The sequence below is a fragment of the Excalfactoria chinensis genome, chromosome Z (genome assembly GCF_039878825.1).
Source record: "Excalfactoria chinensis isolate bCotChi1 chromosome Z, bCotChi1.hap2, whole genome shotgun sequence".
Taxonomy (NCBI): Eukaryota; Metazoa; Chordata; class Aves; order Galliformes; family Phasianidae; genus Excalfactoria; species Excalfactoria chinensis.
In genome coordinates, this window is record NC_092857.1 from 27,949,140 (window position 1) to 27,969,259 (window position 20,120).

General features: G+C 35.7%; 1 protein-coding gene across 24 annotated transcripts in view; it reads right to left on the reverse strand.

The window, feature by feature from the left end:
- PTPRD (protein tyrosine phosphatase receptor type D) overlaps nucleotides 1-20,120 on the reverse strand; it is a 1,083,558-nt gene that overhangs the window by 12,796 nt on the left and 1,050,642 nt on the right. For all 24 annotated transcript variants that reach the window (XM_072360023.1, XM_072360013.1, XM_072360012.1 and 21 more), the window contains 5 exons: nucleotides 9,354-9,639; nucleotides 8,749-8,927; nucleotides 7,308-7,434; nucleotides 6,222-6,347; nucleotides 730-884 (listed from right to left, as the gene is read on the reverse strand). In XM_072360023.1, the coding sequence (XP_072216124.1) occupies nucleotides 730-884; nucleotides 6,222-6,347; nucleotides 7,308-7,434; nucleotides 8,749-8,927; nucleotides 9,354-9,639 (873 nt within the window). The remainder of the gene's footprint in view (nucleotides 1-729; nucleotides 885-6,221; nucleotides 6,348-7,307; nucleotides 7,435-8,748; nucleotides 8,928-9,353; nucleotides 9,640-20,120) is intronic.

A 20,120-nucleotide genomic window follows, 5' to 3' on the forward strand; every position in this document is an offset into this window, starting at 1 on the left:
GATGAAGTAAATAAAAACATTACTAAAGAATATTAAAAATATTTTAAAAGCCTACCCTGGATTATTCCTATATACCCTCCAATCTTTTTTTCATCTACATTGCAATTGTAAAGGGAGGGATTGAGAGAAATTATCACATTAAAAAATGTGTATGACATTTTGAATTTTAAACTGACCATTCCAAACCTCACTGACTTTCTGACAGGCAAAGCTTCTAAATATTTTCTATTCCATTCACTTTCTTGAAGTAGCTGATGTTTTTCTCTGGCTCAACTTGATTGCTACTGAAGTATTTGTCAGGAGAAATACTCAGGAGTTGTTTATAGATAATAATCTCCACCAATGTAAAAGTCTGACTTTTAATTATGAGTGGAAAAACAGATCAGATGCAGCAACTTGCAATAATGTCCCTCCTACTGCTTTTTGAGTGTAGCACTGATGATGCAACTTTTATCCTGCATTAGACGCTGTTTTAAAAGTAGCAAAATATTATGTGCTTCTATATATTTTGTAAGAATTTATTCTGTGTGAATGGAGTTATATTGCAAAACAGTTCCCAATTCATAAAGCTTTGTGCTTTTTTTAAGGTGTAATATTTGGTTACACTTCTGATAATTTGCCTACGAATTTCTAATTATATATACATTTTCACTGTAGTCAGCCATCAAATTAAATAGAAAAAAAAAAAAAAAAATCTGTACAAGTTTTTTCCAGGCTTTATTTTCTTACCTGCAATGAACAGAGATTGGTCCATCCTGACCAAACTGCTCTTTTGTTTTATGCACTTGGCCTATGAAGTCAATAAACCCTTCTCCAGACTTTGGCACTCCTTGTTCTGGCCAGTCAGTGAACTGGAACTGTCTCACTGTTCGGGACTGACCATCCTTTAACAGAAGACACAAACAATATATTCCCGAAGAATACCACAGTGGCTGGAAGCCAGTCAGCCAACAGCCAGAAAGGAAAGAACACTGAGAGGTAGTGAGAGATGGCCATGATCGCAATTATGAAGACTTCTTCAGTCACAATACTTACAGATGATTTCAGACACAATGGCACAAACGTACAGTTTCATTAACTACAACATAGTACAGAATTCTTTCTGCAGTGGATGGGAGAATTGTCTGATATTATGTCTGTATAAAAAAAATGTTTAGGAGTAAAAGCATAACTATCTCAATAACTTATACTTTTTTTTTTTTTTTAAATTTCTGTTTCAAATCCTGTATATTACAAATTTATTCTAACAAAAACAAAACAAAACAAACAATCAAAAAAAAAAAAAGTAGGATAAGATCATCCATCAAACCTGTCTCTACATTTTGTAGATGCATTCTACTAAATGACAGAAATATCGTCACTAATAAGAGTTGTTTAGTCATTGTCATTTGCAGAGCATGTCTTTAATAACATAGTTTTTTTCTGTGGGGTGCACATTTGTCTGGAAGAGCGTCAAGAGATATCAGTTGCTTAACAAGCAATTAACATCCTTTCAGTCATTGTAATTTCATTCACTAAGAACTAAAACCCAGTAAAATGTAAAAAAAAAAAAAAAAAAAAAAAAAAAAAAAGACTTCCCCTCTAGAAATAAGTCAGCTAAAACTTTTTATTTTCCCTAGTTAGGAGTATTAATGGTATTACTTAAAACTGGATAATTTGCAGCTTTATAGCTTTATTATATCTATTAAAAAGTCAAAAGAAGTACTAAAGACCACCACAAACTCAGATTTTTGCTTTATACCTACTTAAGACAGAAGCAGTCAAGAAACGCACATAACAAATGGATGAAGTAAATGAGTTTTCAATTTTCAAACATTGTTCTGTGCAGTTTTGATGTTGAATCAATATAGCTGAAGTATTTGAAAGCATGGGCATAAATTGAACTACTGATATAAACTAGTGCCTCTGGACATGTTATTATTTACTAAGCGTTGACCCTGCTATGCCTTCAGAATGGTTTTCTACCAAGTGACTCTCATAAAAAATTGAAATGTGGAGATCTCACAAAAAGCAACAAGTTATGCTGGAGGCAAGAACAACCCTTTATTTTTTTTATTTTTTTTCTCTACCACAACCACTCAGCTATCACAGACCTCTGAAACAAAATAGAGGTCATATTAAAAATAACCAGAGGAAAAAAAAGAAAACAAACAAAACTTTACTTTTATAGTTCCTCTGGTACCACGGGTTTTTGTTTCCATCTCTCAGCTGAATAAGAAAACAAAATGAGCATATGCATCAGTCACCACTCCTGGAAAGAAAAAACACTCTAGATTCTTACTAGACCACTGTGACAATTGATAGTCTGTTTCTGTGGAATTGTTCTGGTCACTTAAAGAAATGGGTATCTATCAAAAAAAATGTTAGGCCAATGTTATTTCTAGTAGTAACACAAGTAACAAAAAATATTTTGTGTTAAAAATGCCATTTTGTTAATACAAATTTCTCTCACAGTGACAGTGTTAATGCCATTTTCTCTCAAGAAAAAGTATAGAAATTGCATCTTTCAGAAAGCTGAAGACAAACGATATTAAGTAATCAAGAAGAAAAAGCAATAGGTTGATTCTTCTCCAAATGACCTCCCATTTCCCCAGAGTAAAGAAACAAAACTTTAAGTCTGATTTGCTTGCAGCTATTCAGTCAATAAGGTCCCTTCCAACACAAATGTTTCTACGATTTGGTGAATTTAAGGGATCGAAACTTCAGGCATTTCTGACACTCACAAGAATTAGACTAGTATAGGAGTAACTTTTTAAGGGATAAAAGGATAAGAAATGTGCCATTTTATTTAAATCTAGGTTATCACTGGAAAGACAAATTGCTATGTGAGAAATAGATTTGATAGCAAGTTTTTTTTTTTTTTTTTTTTTTTTTTTTTAATTATAAGTGTGTCTAAATCAGTGTATTGTTACTTGTTTCAAGATAGAAATAGCTCTGTAGTCTAATGCAAACCTTTGAAAATTGTTCTCATTTAGTTTCAGTGGGAATAACTTTTGCTATTTAATACTATTTAATGAGCACAGAAGTAAAGGTAGTTACTCTAATGTTGGATTAGCATTACAGCATATGGAGAACCTGTCTTCAATTTCTTGGTTCCCTCTGCTACTGACATTATAAAAAGTGCTGCTGTCTTTTAATGAGATGCTTGCTAGTAGCAGTCCAAATACAAATGTCAATTTTTATTAAAATATTTTCCTTCAGAAATTGCCATAGTTTGCATATGCAGGGCAAGAAGTACTAACAAACCAACATACAAATTTTCAGACCCCTGTATGAAACACAAGGCTTTTAATACAGCACTCTGCTGCCCAGCTAACTGTTTTGATTTCTGCCAGCTTCTCACAGGGGATGTTCAATTGTCTTTTTATGAGGATGCAGAACTTATAGTAGTCTTACATTCATTACTAATAGCCTAGCTTTAAATGAGACTGCCCCATCATTCTGACCTTCAGAGTTTACAGAGAAAGTGAGTATAAAGCAGACAGAAGCAGTAGACTGAATCAGTTACAGAGGTCAGTTTCAACTCACAAGAATTCACAGCTCAGTTTCAGCAATAACAGGGAGTCCCACACCAAAAATTTACTGCTGCCACCTACAAAGGCATTGTCCTCCTTTGTTGTCTCAGGGTAACTGGCCAACTCTCAGGTCTGCCGGAATACTAATGGCAACTAACACTATGGATTGGAAATAATAGTGTTACAACCACTTCAATATTCATCCTGCTTTGAATATAACAATTTAGTTAGCTGGTCTTAATTCTTGTGTAGGACAAACATAAAGACATGAAAATTATAGTATATATTTTGAAAAGTAGTCCTCGCTTCTTCCAGTAAACTTAAAGGAATCTATAGTTTTCTAGCACATTTAGAAAATTTAAGATGGCCTAGAAAGCTTTCCAGGGAGTTACTTAACAAAACTGAGACCATTACGATAAAGAGAGATTTAAATTTGAGTAACAATAATATATGATTGTATAATGTAACAAGATTATAGAATAATTGAATCATTAAGGTTGTAAAAGACATTTTCCAGTCCAACCATTCAACTACTGCCAATATTGCCCATTAAACGTCATTCCTAATTACAACATGAAGTTTTCCTTAAACACCTCTGGGGAAAGTAACAACAGTTCCCTGGTCAACACGTTCCAGCGTCTGAACACTATTTCAAAGAACAAATTCATTCTAATATCCAACCTGAACCTCCACTGGAGCATCTTGAGGCCACTCTCTTACATTCTATCATGCAGGAGAAGATACCAATTCCTAACTTCCTCCAGATCGCTGTAGAGAGCTATAAGCTCTCCTTTGATCCTCCTTTTCTCCAGACCAAACAACCCCAGTTCCCTCAAACAGTCCCCATAAGCCAGCTCGAGACCCCTCATGAGCTTTGCTGCCCTTCTTTGGACACACCTCAGTGCCCCAGCATCTTTCTTGTAGCAAGGGGCCCAAAACTGAAGACAGTACTTAAGGTACAGCCTAGCTAGGGATGAGAACAGGGGGATGTTTATCTTCCTGCTCCTGCTGGCTACACTAATTCTGTTGTAGACCAGGATTCTGCTGGCCTTCTTGGCCACCTGAGCACTGTCAGATCATGTTTAGTTGTGCTTCAACCAACACTTCCAGATCCTTTTCCTCCTTGCAGCTTTCCAGCCAGTCTGCCCACATATGGTTGGCAATTTTTAAAGAGGTGGTATAAATAAGAGAATTGATTTAAAAGAATTGGCAAATTAAGATATTTAACCCTTAACCATTAACATTTTAATGATTTGCTGGCTATAAATAAACAGACTTTTAAAAATATTGTATTTTATTATAAAACACTGAATGAACATTTTTAAAACACACGTTTTTCAGATATTTTCCTTCAGCTACATCTGTTGCTTTTTTTTTTTTTTATCATTGTCATTTTATGCTCTGATCTGAATGAACAATGTCACATATGACTTTTTTTTCAGCTTGAGATAAAACAGATTTTTAATAGACAGTCTGCAAAGGCTATCAGTACTGTCATTGTTAAAAAGAGCTTATGCTTATGAGAGTGGTTAAAAACTCATATTAGGAACATATTCTCAAATTCTACTAAGCACAGAAAGGTTACAAAAGCTGTATTTCATGTGATCATACTATATTTCAATTAGAATGAAAATCAGATTCAAATTGCATTTACAGTTTCTTTTCAAAAATATTTAATTCTCACTTGGGAATGCTCATACACTGGCATGATTAGTGACAATATCATCTTGCTAAGTGTCAGTAGTACCTAATTTTGCTGGAAGCTAATATTAAATGTAGCACTTCAACTAACCATGAGAAAAATTGATTTTTTTGGAAGATGATTGGCAACTCTGAGTAATCACTCATGCAGCTCCTGGACAGTGCAACCTGATATTTTGCTTGAACAAACAGCATTCTATAGTGCATACCAAAATGAAGTTTGTCAGTAATTTTTCCTGCCATGCAGAGTAAAGTGCTAGAAATCAAATTTTGAGAAATCCCAAATATACATTAAAAATTTATGTGTATTTAATCTTACTACGTATATCACTGTTTAGTTTCAGACTCAGGAATTCAGATAAGAAACGTGGTATGAAAATGAGGATGCTAGGGTCACAGCTGCACATATCTATTCTGCAGATATTCAAGAGTGCTGAAAATAAGCTATGCCAAAAATCAAATTATAATGTGCAAAGCTTGTCAAGCTTTTCTTGCAAATGCTATTTGCTCTGCAGTTTTTAAATCTCACTGTATTAACCTTCACACTCTCTCAACCTAGAGGGTGTGCAAAACAACATATTTACAGCTGCAAGTGACAAAAATTCTCCCCAAGAAAGATCAAGAGGGAAATGATGAGAAAGGAAAAATGGCCTACGAATTATCTAATGTGTTTTAACCCAAACAGCTATTCAGAAGTTTACAAAACTGTGCTGCTAAGATATTGGATCTGAATGAAGTCTGTTTTCCTTAAAGATAATCGTTTGTAATAATGTAAATAAACTTAAATGTAGTGTATATTTAAGTGTACGTTTAAATAATAAATATTCTTTTTAATTGCGTAAAGCACTTTAGAGTTTTGTTTTGTCTTGTTTGTTTTTTTTTTTTGTTTTTTTTTTTTTTGTTTTGTTTTGTTTTGTTTTGTTTTGTTTTCCACAAGAGAGAAAGAGGAAGAAATTCAAATTCTCTTTAAAAATTATTTTAAAGAGTAATGCTGTTGCAACTTACCCTTGCATCTGTAACTTTGAATTCTCTTAGAATATACTGTGGCATGTTGTACTCTGCCATTGGATCTACCACAAAATACTGATATCTGGCTGAACGCTCTGCAGGCCAATACTGATGGCATTTTTCCTACAACATAACAAAACAAAATATATTTTCCATTATTCCAGACAACTACCCTAATATGTTTTTCACTCATTAAGTATAACTTAACTGATGGAAAATGCTATTATTGACAAGAGCATGAACTGCTCATCTTACTGTGAACATGAAGTACCATTCTTAAAATTGAAAGATAATCTTCAATATTGAACTGCATAGAGGTTCCATTGCTCCAGTCACTGCACTTCTGAATTGCTTTATACATCTGCCCCGTTTTATTACTTAACATTACAAGCACTATCCCTAGCCTAAGTTCCAAAACAGAACAGAATTTAAATCTTGAAGCCACTTTTACTTCTAGTCCTTGTTCTCTGTTGAAATAAGTATCCCAGTCCTCATTCAAGATCATCTCCATTCCCGAAATACATGGGATTCATATTTCACTTAATACATACCAGCTTTATCTTGAAGTAATCCTGTCCAGATAGGAAACTGCTTCATTCTTTCCATTAGTTAAAGCAGAAATCTGATTGAGTTTAGGACTGTAAACAGACAGCTGAAACTTCAAAGTCCAGCACAAAGAGCACACAGGAAACATTCAGCCATTCAGCTGTTAAAAATACTCCACATTTTTGACAACATGAAAATGTTTAAACAGATGATGAAAAATATATTTCCAAATTACAATTATTCAGCAGACAGAAATGCTCTCTCTGCTTTTGTTGGAATATTACCTTCAAGCTGAGTTGCTGAATTTCAGTGTGTCCCACAACAAAATACAGTATCTAGCTTGTCTCTTATAACACATCCACACATTAGAAAAACTTATATCTGGTGACCAACCAGGCCACTTATTTCCCAAAGGAGAAAGAACCTAAATTCCCATATTTATCATTTTACATTCTCATAACAATGAAATATTTTAGTAAGAAAGCATAATAATAATAATGAATATTTCAGTAAACTAATATTATAGCAGTAACTTACTCTGCCCATTTCTCGTAATTTAGTAAGCATGACCACAATTGTAGAATTATGCTCCCACAGCATCCTCCAGAAATCTTCAGTGGTTTCTGCCAAAGGACCCTGTGTAGCTATGTAAGCTTTTTGTTGTCTGTTGTTAAAAAAGTAAGTTAAGAAATATAATTTAATCAAAAAGTAAGTTGATACACATGTTATCTATTTATATGTAAACATTATCTAGTGGAAAAAATACTATTAATAACAAGCAAATTGAGGCCTTATTATGAATGCTTAATCAAACTATGGCTTTCTTCCTTTTTAGAACCTTGTGAAAGAAATTACTCTATTAATATTATGATTTTTTTTTTAATCATTATTATTTAAATGTTAATGCAACCGTAATAGATCAATTTTGTGTGCTGTAAAAAGCACTTAAGAAACACTTAGTTGTGCTGGCTCATTTTATAGAAATAACTGTTGTACGATCTATTACATTTAGAAATTACAGCATTGAGCTGTTTCTACTTTAATTCCTTTTCAACAGTCTGATGCCTCCAGCAAAACGAAAGCAGGAAGAAAACTCAGGAATTAAATATACTGCATTTCTAGGCCATAAGCTCCTAGTATTGGAAAGTATGGGCAGGCTATTAAAATCTTATTAATGAGGAACGTTATAAGATGATGACCAGTTCATCTTGCTCCTGTTTGTTTCAGTAAACAGCAGCAACTTTTGTAGGTGGCACTGGAAAAGAAGACTAGTTCCACATTAGAGACTCAGAAAATTTTCTCTGTGGACACAGATACTCAGTTGCACCTAATCTGCCTCAGAGAAATACTATTGCTTCTCTTCCATACTTTTTCCTATGAGCTGCATAAATCAGATGAGAGTGTAGTCATGTGTTTGCCATGAAGATGGTGTTGAGCTACACAACTGTTTACATACAAAACATTTTTATTTATTTATTTATTTATTTGTGGCAGGGCCTCATCTTAAGCAGTGCTCCAAGTTTCTAAGTTATCACCTTGACAAAGGGAGTTTATCTCCTTTGTCTTGTTTATTAGTATGTTTTTTACATACATATTTAGCAGAATAGTTGTGAAGAAATACAGGTTGCAGGTCATGAATGTGACCACAATCTTAGTAAGTTTCGGTATATAAAAATGAGTGGTCTGAAGGTAAGTAAAGCCATAACCTTTATGGCTGCATATTACTCACACAACTTTCCTGTATTGTATAGATGGAAATTTAAAACCATTAACAATATTTAAGCAAACAAACAAACAAACAAAAAACAACAACAACAAAAAAAAACCCCAACCCCCCCCCCCAAAAAAAAACCAACAAAACAAAACCCCAAATAGAACCTATACAGATATTAAAAATATTAAATTTCAATACTAAATTGTTACACACATAACTTTGTAACATTTAAAAACAGTCCCCCAGAGAACACAACATTAATACCTGTATCCATCAACGAAACTGGCATTTATATAATCAGACCCTTCCACTCCTCGGATTGGCTGCAAGCATACTCTTGTAGACTCATATGGCATAATATTGACAAGGCGATTTTTGAATTTATTACAAGGAAGATTGGCACTGATGAATCTTGAAGTGTGAGCCTTAGAGCTAGCAAGACGCTGTGGAAAATAAATATGTTAAAATAATAAAAACCATACATAACAAAAAGAAATGCCATTACCAAGACTGATTGTAAATGTTTATTATACAAATCATTTCATGTTTTATTTTACCATATTCTGTTGTATTATCTAAATATTTGTGAAGCGTCTTTTAGCATTTTATAGTACTTTTAACACCCTGTAATCATTAATCCATACGGACAAATTTGAGTTTTAAACCATTACAGAAATAGATATTTCAAGCTATTCAAACAATAGAGATGAATATGGTTAAAACTGAACAATTACTGTCTGAACAATTCAAAAATTTTAGCTGGAAAATTTTCTAGCTTCCAATTACTGAATGAATACAACTGGTGAAGGACATAGCATTAATTGTTACATCGTTTGATGTTGGTTTCCCACAGCATAAGATTCCAGTACCTTAAATTCCAGTTCCATTCCTGTGACATTCTCTCCTGTTTCTATCTGTGTCAGCTTCTGAATATATGCATACAGGTTTCTGGCTGGCACTTCGGTATTTCCACATGTCACTGCTTCCAGCAGTGCATCATGGATAAAGATGTATTGGTCCTCAGTTTGAACCATGTAATTCCTTTGAGCTCTCATTAAAGTTACGTGGCCATAAATATCTACAGTCTTTTCGTGCTTTATTCTTTCTAACATGGCATCTATCACAATGAAACAGCCAGTCCTGCCGACTCCAGCACTAAAAGAAATGAACACAGGAGGAAAACATGAAGAATTTGTGCTTTGTGCTTATTTTTGTGGCACTCAAGTTTTAAAATTTCATAATACTCATATAAATGGCACATATTTCTGAAAATGAACGCAAGTTTTTGTAAAATAGGTCAGTATCCTGCAACATGTGAACACCTTTAATTCCCATTACAAGCAACTGAGATTTTAGAATTATTCATCATGAGGTACTTTCAAAAATTCAAGCTTGACTGTGATAGAAATAAAGCACTTTGCAACTAGTATTAAAAACATTGGTTCTGAACAATGAAAATCACTGGAGGTAATGAGCATTCTACAGAATCAAGCTTTATGTGTAGTATCGTCTGCAACTCAGTACATGTTGTTAGTATTCTGCTTACTGAGTTGAATGCAGTGGCAAACAACATCACACTAAATGAGTGTTGTGTATTTCTACTGTGCTTCGGAGGTAAACTTTTTATTGCTTCCCACACTGCAAGTCGGGATTCTAGCCACTGTGTAAGTGGGGATTCTATGAACACAATTTGGTCTGCCTTCTTCATTTCAACTAGACCAGGCAATGACATTATTCTTTGCAATGCAGTGATGGTTATTTAGCTATGCTAGCTGTAGACAAGTGTCATTCTTACCTGGCCACTTCAATGTCTATCTTGCATCTCTAGAAAAATTTAAGAAAGGTCTGGACTGAACCTAATATTATTTCAATATCATTTCATATTATCTCAAAAAACATAGAAAAAGAACTAAACAAAACAAAACAAAACAAAACAAACAAACAAACAAACAAAAAAAACTTCTTGACATCATAGCATTGAAAGCATTGAAGAGATCTCCATACTGAGTAGCATTTATTAGACAAAGTATTCCCTCAGGGATTCTTAGTTAAGTCACTTTCTGATTTTGAGTAGGAATTGAAGTGAATCCACGAACGTTCTGTTGAGAACAAAGAAAACTGTACATCTGAGCTCTCAGTAATCAAGCTAAGCGATTCCTGAAGGACATCTCTGAAATAAAAATATATTTCCCCCTCTTTGGTGGGACTTGAGAAGAGTAGAAGGAGATAACAGACAATTACGGTAACTATGGCAAAAGAATTAAACTTGATCATGACATACTCAGCTGTTTCCAAGAGAATTAAGCCTGTCCTAGTAATAGTTAAAAGAAATTTATTTTTGTAATACCAGCCATCAAAGTAGTCAGACTGACAACAATTTTCAGCCATTCCCTATTCTCTTAAAGAGATATGTATATGTATGAGACCCTCTCTGAAAATAATGCCTTCTATTGTACTAGCTTTGCCCACAACAGCAGAGATGGATGTTGGTGGTATGGCAGTAGAGGCTGAACTTTTCTGTCAGTATTCTGTTACATTTTCTCGACATGTAACAGATTGCAGCAGAGGGGTGGTCTGACAGAGTAGCATCTGATGTAGCAGTGCTATGCTCCATAAGTAAGTTGTATCACTGTATTTCTCCAGATAGAAAAAATTGCATCCTTTGACATTCACTGAAACTTGTTGAACTTTTCTGGAGATCAAACAGTGGATATCAGGACACTGAGACAGTGGGTAGTGCATTTCAGCAGTAGTGATAGCAGCCGTACATATTTTTATGATCACCTACTCTTCTCCATCATAGGCAAAAATGCATAGCTAATAGTAGCATTTTGAGCAACAGTGTTTTGCAGCTGAGAATTTGCTCTAGCACAATAGTGTTACTGTGTTCTCTGTGCATGCTGTAGTTTCCATGGAAATAAATAGGAAACCTTATGTTAGGAGCAACATATGCATATGAACGCACTATCTTTAATAATTCCTGAGGGCAACGTTATGCAATCAGCACACAAAGAACAGCCTTAGAGTTCTTACTTTGATGTGCCTAATATTAGATTAGATTTAATTATTAGATTAGATTTAATACCTAAAAATTCATTATATACTTTGCATAATGGAACAGAAGTGATTTAGAAGAAAATGACACCAAGATGTGAGGACGTGTTGATTTGCAAGAGGGTGGAAAGGCCTGCATAGACTGGATCAGTGAGCCAAGGTAAACTCCATCAGTTTCAATGGGACCAAGTGTCCTGCATTTTGGTCACAACAACCCCAGGCAACCCTACAGGCTTGGGACGGTATAGCTGGAAAGCTGCCTGATGGAAAGGGACCTTGGTGTACTGATGGACAGTCAGCTGAATATGAGCCAAAAGTGTGCCCAGGTTGTCAAGAAGGCCAATGGCATCCTGGCTTGTATCAGGAATGATGTGGTGAGGAGGACTAGGGAAGCAATCCTGCCCCTGTACTTGTACTGGTGAGGTCTCACCTTGAGTACTGTGTTCAGTTTTGGTCACCTCAGTACAGAAAGGACACTGAGGTGCTGGAGCAGGTCCAAAGAAGGGCAACAAGGCTTGTGAAGGGCTTGGAGAATGTGCCTTATGTGGAGTGACTGAAGTAATTAGGGCTGTTTAGTCTGGGGATGAGCAGACTGAGGGGAGACCTCGTTGAAGCCTTTCAATATTTGAAAGGAGCATATAAATGGGAGGAAGAACAACTGTTTACAAGGGTGGATAATGATAGGACAAGGGGGGATGGCTTTAAACCAAGACAGGGAATATTCAGGTGAGATATTAAGAGGAAGTTTTTCACATAGAGGGTGTGATGCACTGGAACAGATTGCCCATGGAGGTTGTGGATGACCTGTCATTGGAAGAATTCAAGGCCAGCCTGGGCTAGTCGTTGGCAACCCTGCATATTGCTGGGGTGTTGGAACTAGATGATCATTGTGGACCTTTTCAACCATACTATGATTCTATGATCTCTTCAAATACCTGAAAGAGTGAGTGGGGTTAGTGTCACTGGTGACAGGTGACAGGACAAGGGGAAATGGCCTCATGTTGCACCAGGGGCAGTTTAGATTGCATATCAGGAAGAACTTAGTTACTGAAGGGGTGGTTAAGCACAGGATAGGCTCCCCACGGAGGTGGTTGAGTTGCCATCCCTAAAAGTGTTTAAAAACTGTATGGATGCGTTGCTCAGGGACATGATTTGGGGGAGGGTTGATAGAGTTAGGGTACTATGGTTAGATTGCAGTTGGACTTGATGGTCTTTAAGATCTTTTCCAACATGAGCAATTCAATGACTGTGATTCTAAAATTAAAAAATAAAAATAAAATAAAATACAAAAAATATGAAAGAACAGAAAATATGCTAGATATCTGATAACGCTTAGCAACATGTGCTAAACAGAGCCACATTCCAAAAGCCCTCTATAGATATCATTTTATGGAGATGTCTGAATATAAACTGTACTGAATCAAACCTGCGAATAGATTCCTCTATCAAACTCTGAAAGTACAAGTGCAAAATTTGATGTATGCTATTTTCATATCTGAGATCATATCATATCTGTCACAATGAATACTGGTTTCTGTTGTTCTAAATGCTTAACTCTTTTCAGTTAGTGGCATGAAATATATTGTGTAGTATAGCAAGCAGCAGTTCATAAACATAGAATCACAGTTGGAAGAGACTCACAAGGATCACTGACTCCTCTAAATTACACTGTTGTTGGTGATTTATTTATTTATTTATTTATTTATTTATTTCAGGATATAAAGATGTGGAAATTATTAAACCCTAGCATATAGAGGCTAAAACAATAATATATACTCACAGTCCCTAAAAATTAAGATTAAGTATCTTAATTCTATCTTGAATTCAGTAATTAAACATGTCAATTTATTTCCTGCATGACAGTCAATGAATCTGTACCAACAAGTTTCATTTACTTACAATGAAACCAAAGGGGAGTGCAGAGTAGAAAGATATATCATGTGAGCTAAGCTGTGTTTCTAAGTTTCTCTGTGTATATAATGTCTACATTCATTCTTATCAACAGTTATTATTAATGGAAGAACTCTTGAAACAGCTGAAATTTTTTTCTAAGAGACCAAATGCATCAAGCTCACCTTTCTTAGAGGTTGCTCTGTCAAGAATTAATCAATATTTTGAGCTTAAGAGAATTTACCAGTTAGTGGTGTTGATCAATGGGACTTGGAAAGAAAGAAAATACGCAGACAAATGAAATGAGGACTCTCCTAGCTAAAAAAGAGTTAATCTACCCTATATACTAAATGGTATGCATTCCAGGAAAATTCTGTGATCTCTAAGTAATCATGGAGAAAAATCTGAAAAAATCCCAAACTCTCAAACTTTCTCACTGGTGATTTGTTTTCTGGTTGTTCCTTTTGTTGTTGTTGTTGTTGTTGTTTCTTCTTCTAGATTTTAAAGAAACACATAAGTGGGTCAGATGTGGATATATGAAGGTTTAAATCAATCCCTGGAAACTGACTACGAATCTGAATTTGAATGTCATGTGGGGACATTCTTTCCACTATTTTTTTTTGTATTATTATTATTATTATTTTTTTTTTCCCCAGACAAAAGCTGGCCAAGTGAAAAATAAAAGCACACGCATGACAGTGCAGATATTCTCAGTAGTTTAGAATACAGTTCTCTTTCTTGTCAGGTATTAATGAAATAGTTTTTAAAACTCAATATGGCAATTTTGGTTCAAACATTAAAAATTCTTCTGGTAGCTAAGGACCACAACTTTTTTTTTTTTTTTTCATAACTTGCATTGCCATTCATATAGTTATTATATAGTTATTCTTACATGGGCAAACTAGCAGCAATAGTTATTAGCAGGGAAGATATTTGCTAGTTTATAGATTAAGATGTAATATCAAACCATGTTACTGTGCACAAATGTTTTTTGTGATAAGGATGCAGAGTCAGACTCACTACAATTATTGAGGCATTTGACTTCACTGGGTTCCTGACACATGCTTCTTTGGAGTGTTTTTTGCAAAGTGTTTTGGAGTGTTTTATATGTGACATTCCAACTCTGTAAATTGTAAACAATCAAGATAATTCTCTTCAATTACCATATAAAAACTAGAACAGTTTAACTTTCTTCCTTTTGCCTCTGCATACTTTTTACTCTAAGCTTCTTAACTTACAATACAATAACCAGGAAAAAATCTTTCCGTCTCTCTTTCTCTTCTGCAACCATATCACAGAATCATGGAATGGTTTGCATTGGAAGTGATCTTTAGGATCATGTAGTTCCAAACCCCCTGATGGAGGCAGGGGCAACTCCCTCTAGACCAGGTTGCACAAAGTCCCATCTAGAACATCTTTGAATACCTCCAGGAAGAGGACAATCACAGCCTCTCTGGGCATCCTGTTCCAGTGTTTCAACACACTCACAGTAAAGAATGTCTTCCTAATAGCTAATCTAAATCTACCGTCTTCCAGTTTAGAGCCATTCCCCTCATCTTGTCATTACATGCTCTTATAAAAAGTTTATTCCCCAGCTTTCCTGTAGAACCCCCTCAAGAACTGGAAGGCTGGTTTAGGTTTAACTCAGAGCCTTCTCTTCAGGTTGAAGAGCCCTAACTCCGTGACGATCCCCATAGGTGAGGCGCTCCAATTCTCTGATCATCTTCATAGCCCTTCTCTGGACCTACTCCAATTCTTCAATGTCATTCTTGTGCCGGGGCTTCCAGAACGGTACCCAGCAATCCAGGTAGGGTTTCACAAGAGCAGAGCAGAGGGGAAAAATCACCTTCTTTGACCTGCTGGACATGCTTTTCTTGATGCATCCCAAGATACAATTAGCCTTCAACCAGCACTCCCAAATCTTTCTCCTCAGGACTGCTCTCTGGCCATTCTCTGCCTAACCTCTATTTGTGCCTGGGATTACCCTGACCCAGGTGCAGGACCTTGCACTTGGCAAGGTTGAACTTGGTGTGGGCCCACCTCTCAAGCTTTTCCAGGTCCTTCTAGAAGACATCCCTTCCCTTTAGCGTGTCAGCTACACCAGTCAACATGATATCATCTGCAAACTTGCTGAGGGCTCGCTTGATCCCACTGTCCATGTCACCTACAAAGATGTTAAATAGCACCAGTCCCAACACTGATCCCTGTGGTATACTACATGTCACCAGTCTCCACTTGGATGCTGAGCCACTGACTACAACTCTCTTAGTGCAACCATCCAGCCAAGTCCTGATCCAGTGAGTGGTCCAACTATCAAACTGTGTTTGTTTGTTTGTTTGTTTTGTTTTTTGTTTTTTACTTTAGGCAAACAGGATGTCTTGTGGGACTGTGTCAAATGCTTTGCACAAGTCCCGGTAGATGACAATATTTGCTCTTCCTTTATGCACTGATGCTGTAACTCCATCATAAGAGGCCACCAAGTTTATCAGTCATAACTTGCCCTTTGTGAATCCCTGTTGGTTATCACTAACCACCTTGTTTTTATTTTCCATGTGCATTATTAGTATGGCCTTCAGGAATGTGTGCACCATGATTTTTATTTTATGTACTTAATATTGTGCTGATACACCGCTGGGAAATTTTACTGTAACTAGACAGGCAACTGACATTGATTTTTTTTCTGTCTATTCACAAGTATTGCTATTTAATAATTAAGGAATTATGCATCCTTTATCCAACAGGCACTTCCTTAATTGTCAAATTGTAATAATAAGAAAAAAACCTAGAAATATTCTGTCATATTCTAAATAAAAAGTTTCCTCACTGATTATGTTCTGTCCATATTTTTTCCTATTCATCAGTATTTTAGTGAATCTAATCATACAGCTGAGAGATTATAATAATGAAAGACAACAAAAATTTCTTTGATGCTGAAGGACTAAGCTGCACATTCTGATGATTTCAGCAGACATTAACTAACCAATAAATCATCTTTGTGAAACGTGTTCTCTGCTGCACTGGTTACCAAGAACAAAAACTGATTTTCTTATGCTCTGGTAAGAAATACAATACGAAAACATCACCAACAGATTAAGGCAGCTGGCATATCCTGAGATTACAAAGTATGTGAGGAACTGGCAGTTTCTCTCTAGATGTAGGACATCCTAATTCAGAAGATACAGGCCAAGTCCTAATTAGGACTGAAGAAATCAAACAGCCATTGAGATCAGCTATTAATCCAGGTCTATTTTCTATTTAGAAATAAAATAAATAAATAAATCTGGTTTACTTCTTGTTAGTGATAATAATTCATCTCCTGTGTCAGATTTCACATATTTAGTAAATATGATTATCTTGCCTTATTATATATTCTGGTGTTACTGTCAGAACTTTTTGCAATGCTAACTTTAGCATCAGTGATAGATTCTATTAAGTTTAAAAGTTGAATATTTGAGCAACCGACTAAGTAAACACAGCTAGTAGGGAATTCTTACTGCTTGATATTTTATCATTAACCCATAACATTGTCTGTTTTCAACTTCTAAAAACATGACTGACTCAGTCCCATGAACTAAAACATGCTTAATGTCCTGCAATTCACAAAAAGAAAAAATGTGAGGCATAAGGGAGCAATTCCACTTTAAAATAATTGTATAGTTGTGTTAAAGGTTGTATTTTGTGATTAATTTATAACTGTCTAAATGATGACCCTTTACTGATACTTCATTGATTTGGCAAGGGAGGGCAATGCAATTGCCAGTATTCACAGCTCATTTAATTGGAAGTAAAGACAGTAAAATATGAGCCAAAAATCATTTAGGACATTTTTGACTCACATCAGGGGAAAAATGATTGAATATTAGTTTCAGATTAAATTAAGCTTGCACTTTTTAGCTGAAAATAAATAAAATTGGTTGTGATAAAGGAAACATATATAAATGCCTGGATTTTATTGAGGAGCTTTGTATGGTTAACTAGATTCCAATCCCACAGTAGTTCTCTGGTATTTTTGATAAGGTCAATATTTAGATTATATGACAGGAAAAGGGAAAATGGTTTCAAAGTCAAAGAATGGATATTTAGGTGGACATAAGGAAGATTTTACTGGAACAGGTTGCTGCGAGAGCATGCCCTGTCCCTGGAGACATTAAATGCCAGGCTAGACCAGGCTCTAAGTAACCTAATCTAGCTATATGTGTCCCTATTCATTGCAGAGGACTTGCACTAGATGACCTTTAAAGGTCCCTTTCAACTCAAAAGTTCTGAGATTCTACAGCTATTTTTTCCATTAAACTATTAGGAAATTAGCTCAGAGCTGAAAACCACTCTTTTGTTCAGGAAGCAGCCAAAATCCTTATGAAACCACTACGCATCCTTTTGAGTGAATAAATCTGACTGTAATAACACAAACACTTTGTGCAAAGAGGTACATCTGAATTTCATTTTAGAAGAGATATTGAACAGCTTCAATAATTCTGATACTGGCTTACGAGAGATATATGTAACTGCACAAGGACTTCCTTTTCTTCTCACTGTGGTTACTACATGATACTAGCAATCAAGTAAGGTATATGAAAACATTTTGGGGTACAATGCTTCACCAAGCAAGATGACTTTAGCCAGTGTGCTCTTCATTCTTATGCTATGCATTGAGGAGACCATATTTGTTATGGAAGACATCAAAAGCCTCTTAAAATAAAGAAGGAAGGAAAAACAAACAAACGAACAAACAGAAAGTAGGTGCATTTCATTGTAAGTACATAAAAGCACAGTTTGGAGCTCCCTGGAGTTTTCACAGGTAGTTGACAAAAGCATAGGAAGCTCAGAAATCAAAATATATCCTTAGATTTTTTTTTTATTATTATTATTTTATTTTTTTCTTCCTTTTTATTTATTTATTTATTTATTTATTTTTTTAACTGGGTTTTATGAAGATTTCCTTTCAGTTCCCATGTTCTCAGGAATCTACTGCTACCAAAAGTTAAATACACTTTTTTGTTGTTGTTGAATGGGCTTGCAGAACTGTGATAATGTGAATACAAAAAAGAAATTCATGGAAGAAGAGATCCATCAAAGTATATTAAATAACCAGATACAAAATTTCTCCAGAAATCCTTATGGTTGATTTGGTTTGAGTAGGCGCTCTAAAAAAACTAACATTTAAGATGTCCAAGAAGTGAAAATTACTGAATACTAAATTAGTTGAAGGAAGCATAAGCATTCCCTCACCTCTCCTGTCTTCTAACCAGATCATCTAGAACTCTTCCTTTCAATTAACTTTTGTCTTTGGGTGCATGGCACTCATAGTGAATATGTCATTTAAGAGGTACAGCACTACTTTTGATACTGGCTTTTTTCTGTTTTAAAAAGAATAGAACATGACAAAGTACTTCTCCTTTCATGAAACTGGGAGCTAGTGACTAAAAGCTCTTTGACTGCTCTGCTCACAAGACTGAGCATGGCAGAAATACAAACAACTTTTGTATTTACTTTTCCCTTTGGGGTTGATTCTTGATTTTATATGGCAATACATGCCTTAATCCTGCTTTTCATAAAAGATTTTTATACATGCACCTCACTATAAATTCCTGTATCACCTAATTTCTTCACTTACTCAGAAATTCATAGAAAGGAAATTAGAATGAATCATATTTCTCTCTTGTTTTATCCATGCATAAGGGTTTACTATGTGTTTTTTTTTTTTTTTTTTTTTTTTTTTTTTTTTTTAAAAACTTCAAAATCAATCCAGTTCTCAGATATCCTTACTTTCCACTGCTGTAAATACCATCTTATATGTGCTTGATGAGAGCAGATAGATGCTTTTGAGCCTGCCTGGCCAGCACCAGAGCAACTGATTTCAAGGTATGAGGGAGTGTGGGGGTTTCTTTCTCACTGAGAAAGCAGTCACTCTCCAGCAATGAGCAGCTCCAGTGAGAGAGGCTGACCTGGTATGGGCATTGCCAAAGCAATAGAGGCTACACCCACACACATAAAATAAGCCTCAGAGAGAGAAATGACTAAGCCTGGGGTGGATGAACAGAGTGTGGGTGTCACCTGTATGCCTGTTGTATGTTATAACATCTGGAATTGTAGCTCACTTGGCAGGGCAGTAAGATTTTTCCAGCTTCAGAAGTGAGGGACATTCATTCTGTGTGACCCTCAAAGCAGAATGGTGAACACTCTATGCTGAGCCAAGGCTGCAGCTCTGGCAAGGTGGTATGCACCTTCTACCTTGGGCACGGTCAGTGTCTCCACTCAGACAGATCTACTAAAGGCTGTGCAGGCTATGGTTTGTAGGAAGCATCTGGACTTTGCTGCTGGAGCAATAGTGAGAGGCAAACTCTCCTGTGTAAGATGTTTACATGTGGAGGACCCCTGTGACAGCTGACTGGCCTGCAGAAGGCAGTGCCATCACTGTTATGCCAGTGATAAGAAATAGAAAATTGCTATGAGAAGGACTAACAAGAGGCCTGCCTCAAAGCCTGAGATGTCTCTGCAGAACCGCTTCATGGTTCTCCAGGCAGAGAAGGAAAAAGAAACAATTACATGTAAATCATTCAAACTGAATAAGGCAGCCAGACCTGTCCCCCATTGCATATTAACTACTGTGACTAAGAGAAAGTGATGGGTGGTAGTGGTGGGAGATTGTCTCCTGAGGAGAACAGAGGCACACATATGTTGTCCTGACCTGC